The sequence below is a fragment of the Pezoporus occidentalis genome, unplaced genomic scaffold (assembly GCF_034315485.1).
Source record: "Pezoporus occidentalis ecotype Australia unplaced genomic scaffold, CSIRO_AGI_Poc_V1 ctg132, whole genome shotgun sequence".
In the NCBI taxonomy this organism is placed as follows: Eukaryota; Metazoa; Chordata; class Aves; order Psittaciformes; family Psittacidae; genus Pezoporus; species Pezoporus occidentalis.
Window position 1 is genome coordinate 1,314,104 of NW_026913126.1, and position 12,212 is coordinate 1,326,315.

Here is a 12,212-nt window from a genome sequence, read left to right on the forward strand (position 1 = left end):
TACGGGAGGTGCTCCAGTCCCCTGATCATCCTCGTGGCCCTCCTCTGGACTTGGTCCAAGAGTTCCATGTCCTTTTTATGTTGAGGACACCAGAACTGCACACAATACTCCAGGTGAGGTCTCACGAGAGCAGAATAGAGGGGCAGGATCACCTCCTTTGACCTGCTGGTCACGCTCCTTTTGATGCAGCCCAGGATACAGTTGGCTTTCTGGGCTGCGAGCGCACACTGAAGCTGGCTCATTTTCAGTTTCTCATCGACCAACACCCCCAAGTCCTTCTCCACAGGGCTGCTCTGAATCTCTTCTCTGCCCATCCTGTAGCTGTGCCTGGGATTGCTCTAACCCAGGTGTAGGACCTTGCACTTGTCATGGTTAAACTTCATGAGGTTGGCATCAGCCCACCTCACAAGCATGTCAAGGACCCTCTGGATGGCATTCATTCCCTCCAGCGTATCAACCGAACCACACAGCTTGGTGTCATTGGAAACTTGCTGAGGGCGCACTCAATCCCACTGTCCATGTCAGCGATGAAGATGTTGAATAAGACTGCTCCCAAGAGCAATCCCTGAGGGACACCACTTGATACTGGTCTCCAGCTGGACATTGAGCCATTGACCACAACTCTTTGCATGCAGCCATCCAGGCAGTTCTTTATCCACCGAGTGGTCCACCTATCAAATTAATGTCTCTCCAATTTAGAGACAAGGATGTCGTGTGGGACAGTGTCGAATCCTTTTCACAAGTCCAGGTAGATGACATCAACACTACCCTTGTCCATCTATCCATCAGTTCTGCAGGCCTATCATAGAAGGCCACCAAATTGGTCAGGAAGGATTTCCCCTTAGTGAAGCCATGCTGGCTGTCACCAAGCACCTTGTTGTTTTTCATGTACCTTAGCATGCTTTCCAGGAGAATCTGCTCCAAGATTTTGCCAGGCACAGAGGTGAGATTGACTGCTCTGTAGTTTCCTGGGTCATCCATTTTCCCCTTCTTGAAAATGGGGGTTATATTTCTCTTTTTCCAGTCGCCAGGAACTTCACCTGACTGCCATGATTTCTCAAATATGATGGCCAGCAGCTTAGCAAATTCATTTGCCAGTTCCTTCAAGACCCGCAGATGGATTTCATCAGGTCCCACGGACCTGTGCATGTTCAGGCTCTTAAGATGGTCGAGAACCAGGTCCTCTCCTACAATGGCCCTAGAGTCTTCATTCTCACAGTCCCTGTGTCTGCCTTCCAACACTTGGGCGGTGTGGTCAGATCCTTTACTAGTGAGAACTGAGGCAAAGAAGTCATTAAGAACCTCAGCCTTCTCCAAATTCAGCATAAATCATCATAAAAAACACCTGCAAATATGAACTTCTGCTTCAATTAGTCCTGTCATGTTTTTAAATTTTGCCACTGAATTAGACTATCTTTTAGTCCATTTATCTTTGAGTTATGTGCTCTGCATCTTTTGCATGTGTGTGTATTCAGGGGGGTGGGGAAGGGAATGGTCAGGCAAAATGAGAATGAGCACATTGTGTGCAAAGAAGAGCAACGAAGCTGATGAAGTGTCTAGAGCACAAATATTAAGAGGAGCAGCTGAGGAAACTGGGTTTGTTTAGCCTGGACAGGAGACTCAACGGAGACCTTATCACTCTCTAAAGATACCTGAAAGATGGTTGTAGTGAGGTGGGGGTTCGTCTCTTCTTCCAAGTAACAAGTGATAGGACAAGAAGAAATGGCCTCAAGTTGTGCCAGAGGAGGTTTTGGTTGGATATTAGGAAAAAATCTTTTCACTGAAAGGGTTGTCAAGCATTATAGCTGCCGGGGAAGCAGTTGAGTCACCATCCCTAGAGGTATTTAAAATGCATGTAGATTTGGCACTTTGGGACATGGTAGAATTGGCAGTGCTATGCTAATGGTTGGCCTCAATATCTTACAGGACTTTTCCAACCTAAACGAGTCTATGATTCTATATGAACTCCAATGGATGTCCTGAGGAAAACTCACAGCATATGATTGTTTAATCCAGACAGAAAACTGAGGCAGACTTTAAAGATTTTCCCACCTACACAAACCATTGGCAAACACTATTCCAGTTATAACCACAATCAGAAAAAAAAAAAAAACAAACCAACACAATAACAACCACAAACACCAAACAACCAAACAAAACAAATTCTCACACACTAGTACAACAGCATCTTCCTTTAACAAACTTGAAGTTTTTCTCTGGCTGACATCAGCCACCCTCCAAAATATAATAGGGACCCAAAAGTGCAACCTCTCTAAAGATACACCTGAGGAAGGGGTTAAAAAAATTAACATATCTAAATTATTCTGCTTTTTGGGGCATATAGCTGTAGAAATGTATGAGCCAACAATACATTTTATGACTAATAACAAGCTTACTGACATATTGCAGTGCATTAATATATAAATGACCTACTTTGAACTGCCCTCTCCTGCAGTCTTCTGCTGGAGAATAAATGCATTAATATAAACTGAAATAAGTGATCTCTCAAATTTCTCAAGGTTCCAGAAAAATATGCCTTATTATTTTTGACACTAATGTAATTTAGGAGCAGCCATCATTCTTTAAACTGTTCTGAGTTACACACACTTCCCATGCTACTACCAAACTGTTGCCACAAAAAGATGCAGCAGGTATTTGTATGAAAGAGACTTCACCCACTTAAGGAGGTGCAGGGAAAAGAACACTCTTCTCTTCAAAGGAATTCTCTTCAAAGGAAAGTGGCCTCACATTCCCACGGGCTTGGAAAAGAATTGTAGGGTAAGGCAACTAAATACTAAGGGCAGTGGCACAAATGAAGCCAATCTCTTGTCTAACATTGGGTCTGACTAAGACCACCCAACTGGGGAAACACAGTCCCACCACGAGAGATCTGAGGAAGAGTTGGGCTGCGGAAGGACCATTCTTTCTTCCAGGAATGGAAAATGGAACATTATCTCTGTCAATCCAGTTTAAATGCCAGAACAGAAAAATCCATATACAAAGACCTATCAGAGATAAGAAGAATGAAAAAGAAAATAATACTGTCCATTTCCTTTTGGATGCAAATGGATTTTGTTCCTTCCAAATATACTCTACAACCTCCTTTCCAAATTTTGCCAGCAACTGGGACAGCTGCTGAGTATGAGCCAGCATGTGTCTGATACACATGTAGTACTCAGATTTTGAACGTCTGCCTTTCCTTTCTTTGCTTGGATAGGCAATTGTCTCTCTAAGTGAACACTACAAAACACCCTCTGAAAACAATACCGCTTTTCCATTATATTGTGTACTGCTCATACAGGTTTAATGAGGTTATTTAGACTCAGAATTCAACATCAATAAAAATTTAGGCCACTAAAATCTGCCTGTTGGTTTGGTTTGGTGTTTTTTTTTTAGCAAGTACAAATAAAGATCCATATTTTAGACTTGATTCTTTCAATGGGATTCACATTGTGCGTTTTTGCACCATATTCACATACATAAACAAATGGAGACAATAATGTATGCTGGTCTTACTGTATTTCTTTTAATTCAAAACACTTATTTTTTACAAACTAATATTCACTTTCATGTAAAACATACAACAGTCAGAAGTGAATGACAACTGTACAATTAGCAATATTTTGAGTAGAAGAAATTATTAGGGTTGCTTAGTTAGCATGTATAGGAACTGCTTGAATTTCTTATTCTCTCAAAGCAAAACATGCAAAAATCACACACATGCAGACATCACCACCAGAGCACAACTCTTGGACAGGATTCAAATCTTACATTTGTCTGTATCTGCTGCTACTATACAAATGTTTCCCTGGATCTGATAAATGCTCAAGATATATTTGGCATTTCATTCCACTATAGGAAAAATGTAAGAAGCTGCTAACCATACAGTCAACACCTAAATTAAGCTGAAGTCAAGTACAAAGTATTTTATTGAAAGAGAAATGGAGCTAAGCATACGTAACCTCTCTTTAGACTATAAACCTTGGCTGAGCTGAACCACATGAAGATATTTTTGTGCTCAAATTATTTTTTTTATTCAAACGTACCATATTCTTTATTCTGATATGAAATGGAATATATTTACTTACACAGCAGAAAACTTTCACAGCCATTTCCTCATCGAATTGGCCAAGTATGATTCGAACATCGTTACCCTGCAGATTGAATAAAATACGTGGCAGTTAAATACAGTCACAGACTTTCTAGAAACCACTTCAGCTGGCCATTCAAATTGTGCAAAGAATTTGCACAAAATACAGCTGCAGACAGCAAAATTAGTTCAGAACTATTCCATTTTCTACAAGTTCAAGAACTTAAAATGCTTTAAGAGAGCAACTGAGGTGTTTGAAGAAAAGGATTAAGCAATAGCACTAATGAGAATAAAACTCCTATGTTTAACTTGTCAAATATTACTATTCAATAACACTAAAGTGACAAACATTCATATGATCAGTTTTAAAATTTCCCTAATTTCTTTTAAAACTTTGCATATTAAAACCATCTGAAAATATATGCTTTTCATTGCTTACATGAACTAGTAATGTAAAGTTGTGAGACAGGAGATTTGAGATAAAATGCTTTGGTATTATGCCTGCTTTAGTAATTTTAAAGGTTTTAATCATACCACATCTTCTCTACAGTCACTATAACACGTTGTCAATCCCTCCTCTCCTCCTCCCTCCCACCTCCACACATTAAAAAAAAATTATCACACTTTAAGAATCTATGACTGAAGTCAAAAGAGATCATTTTACTTTCATACTGAGAAACATACTTAGAAAATATTCCTAAATTCAGGAGCATATACAGAAAAATATTACTTCAGGAGCTGGGCTAGCCTTTTTCTCATGTGAAAAATTGCTGCTAACATCTATAAAACACAGAACAGATAGCATTTTATGACTTAATATTACCTTTTATTTCGCACAATAGCCAAGTTCTCAGATAAAGGTTGAGCAAATCTAAGTTTCCATTTCTTTAATAAAACACTTGGTTAGAACTACTAATAGCTCTTTCCCTCTCCAAGGAAAAGGGAAACATATGGTTCAGTGTGAATTTTGATGTTGAAAAACATTTCAATTTTAATTAAATCAATTTATCAAATATTTTAAGTTTAGATAATTTCAATGTTTTGGGGTTATTTTCTCCTGCTCAGCAGAAAATAGTATGATGGAAATTGCAAAAAGATACTAGAATTGTTCTGCAATTAAATGCATGATATTAGTATCATTTTTAGCATGGTTAAATTTGAAAAGAACATAATATGCTTTGCTTCCTTTTCTTTATTTTTATATTTAGCCACAGATTTATAGAGTAATGTAAATCTTACATAAACTGCTTAGATTCATTTTAATAAATTGAACAAGGTCACACAAAACTAAAAAAATTACACAGATTTGTCCCTCTAGAGGAAGCCACGAGGATGATCAGAGGGCTGGAGCACCTCTCCTGTGAAGACAGGTTGTGAGAGTTGAGGTTGTGCAGCCTAGAGAAGGTTCCAGGGAGAACTCAGAGCAGCCTTCCCATACCTAAAGGGGGACTATAAGAAAGCTGGAGAAGGACTTTGCACAAGGGCAGGCAGTGATAGGACAAGGCAGAATGGCTTTAAGCTCAAATAGGGTAGGTTTAGATTAGGTATGAGGAAGAACTTTACTGTGAGTGTGGTGAGGCACCGGCACAGGTTGCCCAGAGAAGCTGTGGCTGCCCCATCCCTGGCAGTGTTCAAGGCCAGGCTGGATGGGGCTTTGAGCAACCTGGTCTAGTGGAAGGTGTCCCTGTCTGTGGCAGGGGGGTTGGAACTGGATGGTCTTTAAAGTCCCTTCCAACCCAAACCAGTCTATGATTTTATGAAACTGCAGCAATTGTATTACAGTTTTTGTAAGGATGATAAAAAGATTTAGGAATTATTTAGTGAGAAATACCTCATCAATTACTTCTATTTTTCACATTCGAAAGTTAATTTTGGTCACTTTTGGAACTTCAACTCTGAATCTCTTGACCTCTCTGAACATAAAAATGCCGATACAATATTTGAAAAAAAGAGTAGGAAATTTTGGTTAAAAGTAAAGGACACAGCACCTAATTACAATTGAATAAATTACTTTTCATTTTATAACATGCTGAGGACCAATTTTAGAAAAACAGAAGATGTGCATCCTCATTGATTATGAGTGTTGGAGACTGTAGGCAGGGTGTTAGTGAACAACCCAATAGTGCATGTTCAGTAACACTGCCCACTGCCTGTTCAACAACCTCCATACTGAAATCACAATGCCTGTGGTGTGTGGTTCCATGCCTTAAGACACTGTTTCTACCTGATTATCACATAATTCACAGTACAATTCCCATAGTGACTGTTCTGTTACTGCAAAGCTCTACAAGAACTTTACAGTTCATGCTATTTTTTTTTTTTTTCACAGAAATATCCTATGACATTTCAACAGCCTTACTGTCTGCAAAGATTTTTTTTAGCAATATCATTGTGCAATTAGTTTGGCAATAGCACTCAGACTCAAATTTTGCACATTCAGCCACATGAGTATGTGGCTCTAAATTCCTCTAGAATTCATGCAAGAACTCACTGCATTCATGCAAGCAAACAGACACACAACAAACTCTTCATGAAAATGTTTTTTACGCAAGGCATAACAGACTATCCATTTTAATACTGACAGTCAATCCTATTTTCCGACATATTCTGCTCTTATTCAGGCACCCAAGCAAATGGGTATATTTGCTGATTTGTTCACTCGTCAGCAAATCCCAGTTCTAAATAACTGACCATCTCAATATTCGACTAAGGATTTCAGGGAAGACGGATTTTCTGTCAGGCAGGAATCTCCACTTTCAGTGTGGGCTGAGCTTCAAATGCCAGAGCAGAAAATCTGCAAAGTGTGTGAACCAGTTCTGAAACAAGTTCTCAAGAATCCCTGCTGCTCAACTAGAAAGGTTTACAATCCAAATGCAAAGATCAGCTATGGCTCTAGAACTAGATGATCCATGATATTGTGTCATCCTTGGAATGTATGATCAAGCCAGAATGTTATATCCAAATGTTTGGGTTTTCTTTGCTTAAACTTAATGAGTTTCCATGTTAATAGATAAATTAATGGTTTTGAAGTACTCAGTACAGTAAGGAGGACATTAAGATGTCTGTGTTCACTAAAAGATTTGGATGATATCCCACCACAAACTGACTGAACAAGATGAAAAATACATGTTCTTCCTCTGTGCAATGACACACTTCTCAGCAAGCCTCTTTCTCTTCAACTCTCCTTCTTGCATGCCCTTCCACATTTTTGCAAATTTGTTGCTGAAGAAATGTATAGGAAGTGGTAGATAAGCTTATATTCATTTGATGCTAGGCTTGGGTCTGCTGGCTCCATCCTGCATAAGAGACTCTGAAGATCCAAATTCAGGCAACTGGACATAGCTCAAATCTCTAAAAGAGATTTTATCCTGATGGGTAAAGAAATGTGTACTGAAGTTTACCAGAGCTGGGTATATGTCAGCACTTGCAGAACAGGATATTATGTCCACTTTATAGTCTCATACAAAGAGATACATCAGACATTTACTGAAGCATGATAATTTGCCCCCTTCAGTCAAACTGTTAACTGACGATCAATCACTATGATTTCCTTGCAAGGCTATGCTATTCCTTTACATCAGCCTTCATAGGACTGATGCAAGTTAACACAGTGTAACTCTCCTGTAAGGATCAAAGAAGCCACCCACTGGACTCCAGCAAGCATCAAGTACTCTGTTTCTCACAAGTTGTAAATTCCTTGCATGAAGCTAAAGCATATTTGACAGGAGACATTTGAAACTAGGCAGGTGATCTATGGGATGATTAAAAATATTCTAGGGGGAATGCAACTCCCAAAACCACACTTATATAAAAAGACCAATGTTTAGACCATTTGCCAGATGGTGAGCTGTCATATTTACTCTTCTCAGAGATCAGAGTAACAATATCATCATTTAAGTTTTGCCCCTCAGTAAGCAATACATATGTTCCCACATGGACTAAAGTTCAAACAAGAAAATGAACAGTTACCTTTCATTTACCCACAGCTGTGGCAGACTCTCCATAAAAACATATTTTATAAATAAAGACTATAGCAGAATCTCAAAAATGAATGAATCTCTTGCTCCCTTCTTTCTTTCATGTAGGTGAGGATATTATTCACCCACCAAAGTGCCTTTGGCATTACTGACAGCTGAGTAGTATAAATCCTGAAGACAGTGACGATCAAGACATCTAAGATGTTCCACTGAGGGATGAAGAACAACTTGTCTCCTCCACTGTCATTTCCAACAGCCTCGGATATGAGGCATTCTTTAGCCTTTTCAGAGTTTTTGAGTGATGCACATTATGCAGGAATAGGCAGCTATTTTATTTTTTTTCCTGGCCTGCAGAGCTTCCCTTCTGTGATTGGATTTTAATCTGTCTCATTTCTAATGAATAACACCACAATGTTGTACTACACAGCTTTCCAGAGAACGATTGCTACAATATCTCATCTGCCAAGAAAAGTCAATGTCTTGGCAGGCTCTTTATGAAATATCTAAATTGAACAGCTCGGATGCTCTGTCTTATTCTCTACCATGTATTTGACAGCCAAGATGTTATCAATAAATCTACTTAATGCTGGGTAACTTTGTCAATAGAGATATCCACATGTTCTGCCTTGTGAATGCCTGGATGTCCATCTGAAGAACTACAGACGAGCCTCTGACGTCAGCTATGGAATCACTGATGGTGAAGGTGAACTAGAGGATATCAGCTCCCCTATCATAACGTGCTGGCAAAACTTGCTGATGCCTGTTAGCGTGCATGGCACCCACTTAGGCTGAGTCCACATCCAAACCTGTTCATGGCCCAAAATTTTAAAATTTAATTAACTTGATTGTTAGAATGAGAGATCAGGTTTGATCAGAATCCAAAACACCTATTGTATTGGGGAAATCAGATGGAAACTGTTTCATTGAATTGGAATTCATATATTGCTTTTTTTTTTTTTGTCCTATGGGCAAGATATAAGAAAATTGGAAGCAGAAGTGTTACTGCTCACAGAAGTTGCCTGTGCATGCTTAGAATTTTTTAGACATTTAACTTGATATACAAATACATATCTTCCAACATTGTTTTCTTTGAACACAAAAATGAGTTTTAAAGATATCCTTAAGCCTAAATGTTCTTTCCAGCTGTGACTAAAAGAGGCTGGAGTCGGTGTAGCAAAAAGTAAGATGTTGCTGGGAAAAAAATATAAAACGTGTTTCTGGCAGATCATACCAGATATTTCCATTTTGCAATGCATAACCATTAATTCATCAAAGTGTGTTATAAAAATAAAAGATATTTTATGTCCATGTGAATCACAAGTACAGTAAGCAGATACCAGTTTACTATATTAGGTTAACATCTTTAAAAAGGGAACGAACATTTTTAGAATTGGATAGCTAAGTTGTGCCTGACGTGTGCTAAGGATTAGTAACCTTATATTCGTATCAAGAATAAACTGTTGTCTTGACAGTTGCTTATTTATTGTTGTAGTAATTTGCTTTGAAGAAAAAATCAAGAGATAACTTTAATACATTGTTAGTCTTCTCATCTTCCCTATAAAACAGTGTGTTGTTGACATACAGGAAGGCCAGAATCAAAGTGCTTCTTCATTTTTTCATGTTTATAAGTAGTTTAAGATTCATATCTCCTATGTTTATTGTTGGTTGCATTGCTTGGTAATGCTAAAATATAGTTTTAATTTTATGAGATGCCAGGAACCTAATAGATCATTATAATAAGAAAAGGAAGGTAGATTATTCTTCTATCAATTTTTTTTTTTCTGTTATGATTCATATGAAATAATGCAGATGATATAAGAAAGGAATTCAATCTAAAATGTGTAAGGAAGCTAATGGAAAGATGCTCAATGCTTTTGCTATGTGATAGTTTACCTTAAAAGGGTTCTGGTTCCAAGCCTCAAGAGCTTTTACATGTATATCACTAAGACTGGTGCAATAGGTTCAATCATTAAGCCAGCAACAACTTTCTCTACTTAGTGTCCCTATCAGGAACTATAAAAATATTTGTCATATGCATAGACATTCATTGATTTAAACAGGACTAGGTTCTCAAAAAGCCTTTGTTTGACCTTATTATGCAATGGAATTTAGCAGGATATCATTTTTGAGCAAATTTTATTTCATTAGCATTCTTCATAGGAAAAAAAAGAAAAAAATCAAATGCATTGATATAATCACTTTATCTTTGTCAAACAGCAACACATACCTTAAGCTTCTTTACACTTGTGCAAGGATCATTGGAGAAACTCTCTGTATCTGAAATCTCAATGTCTTCACCGTACAGGACACCAGTCAGATCATTCCTCACCTGTCAGAAGTTGAGAAAAAGGCAAACTAGTGAACTGAGACTCAGGGCGGAGGAAGCAGATGGACTAAATTTACCACTTTAATGAACAAGAAATGACCTCAACGGTGGCATAAGCATACACATCTTTTTTTCCATTTCACCTAAAATCTGATCAAGGCACTGTTCTTCTATGACCATAATCAGCTGTCAATGGGTGTATTATGTAACCAGCTTTGCTTTTTGTGATGAAAAGTTCACAGCAAGGTCCTTCTTTGTATCACTGGGGTGGACAATTCTTGTGTATTTCTAGTGCTGTTAAGACCAATAGCTTTCTTGTAGCCAAAGCAATGTTTGAGACTCTATAAAGGGAAAAGACTCATTAAGGAAGCTCTTGCATATTCTTAGTGCTGAGTACTGATTTTAAAACACTGTCAGCTGGTCCTAGCATGAATCAGCAGAATTTATCTTACATCTGTTAGGGATTACTAAAGCTTAATGAACATCTCTGTATTCTCACCCTTTCTTACAGCATGCGTCTTATCACAGGGTAGTGAATGGTATGGTTTGCTTAAAGGTGACATATGTAACCATGTACCAGCAGATTTTCTCTGTTTTTTGTTTTTGTGTTAGTAGCAAGACTATGTCCTCTTTGAGCTGCCTAATAGCACAAAGATACTAGATAACATACAAACCAATGTGTTTTAAAGATTCAGAGTTTTTTTCCATAACTACTCTAAGGTTTTGTGTCTTAAACATTGCTGGCTTTCCTCCAGTCACATGACTGCAAAAACAGAGTTTTACATCACTGTTCCTAATAAATGAGCAAAAATAATTTTAGCTGTATATAACATGGTTGCAGACTGAACAGAAATCATTTTAACTGTATATAATATGGTTACAGACTGAACAGAGTGGCACTCCAATTTTAATTTAATAGAATTACAATCACATTCATTGTACTGATTGTGTTTTTTATGTGTTATATCAGAAGTAGGGGAAGCAAATCATAGCATAAAACAGGTATCCTGAAATGCAAACACAGAAAATACAATACTGGGAAGAGAAAGATATGTGATACTAAACGGGAAAATTTAGAAGTCTATAAATCATATGCAGATACTTTCCAATAACCTTCTGTGTGGACTGTTGGAATTACATATTTTAAATGTCCCTACTAACTCTCCTTTTGCTTGACCTCCTTTGAGAGAGAAGCACAGTCCATTCAAACCAATCTAAAAATATTTGTTATGCTGTGACGTAGTGAAATAAAGAAGAGGAAGTGATCTGTCTTTCAGGAGTAGGAACATCTTAATTTGATTTGAAATAACAGTAAAGTTTATATAACGAGAAGACATTTTATCCATGCAAAAGGTCCAGCTATTGCGAAATTTCTTCTGCTTAAAGTCTATCACACGCTCCTGCCTAAGCATAGAGTAAAAACAAGCTGATGCAATGAGATATGAAAGGTCACAGGTGAGATTTCTGTGTTCTGTTGGCAGCTTTACTTTCAAGACAAACCCACCTCTTCATTAATCGTTCAGCCTTTCGTTAATCTATGTTTGTGAGCATCCTCCTAATCTATGCATGTCAGTGGTTCTGTTGGGTGATTTCATGCAACTAACTTTTTCTTTTTTGGTATGCTGCTTGATGTTTTAAATAGCAACAGAGCTTTTTGTAAAAAAAAAGAGGAACACTAAAACTATCTTTGTGCTTTTGCAAATTTCTTCAAGACAGGAAGGATAATCTGGTTCCTGCAATACAGTAATTTCACTACTTGATTCTCAAAGATCATTCTACCTTTTTGCTGTTCCCTTTAAGTTGTTTCTACCAAGTTTCT

General features: G+C 37.8%; 1 protein-coding gene across 3 annotated transcripts in view; it reads right to left on the reverse strand.

Annotated features, from left to right (window-relative positions):
- GABBR2 (gamma-aminobutyric acid type B receptor subunit 2) overlaps positions 1–12,212 on the reverse strand; it is a 448,751-nt gene that overhangs the window by 234,795 nt on the left and 201,744 nt on the right. For all 3 annotated transcript variants that reach the window (XM_062608972.1, XM_062608975.1, XM_062608974.1), the window contains 2 exons: positions 10,295–10,396; positions 4,089–4,154 (listed from right to left, as the gene is read on the reverse strand). In XM_062608972.1, coding sequence (XP_062464956.1) covers positions 4,089–4,154; positions 10,295–10,396 — 168 coding nt within the window. The remainder of the gene's footprint in view (positions 1–4,088; positions 4,155–10,294; positions 10,397–12,212) is intronic.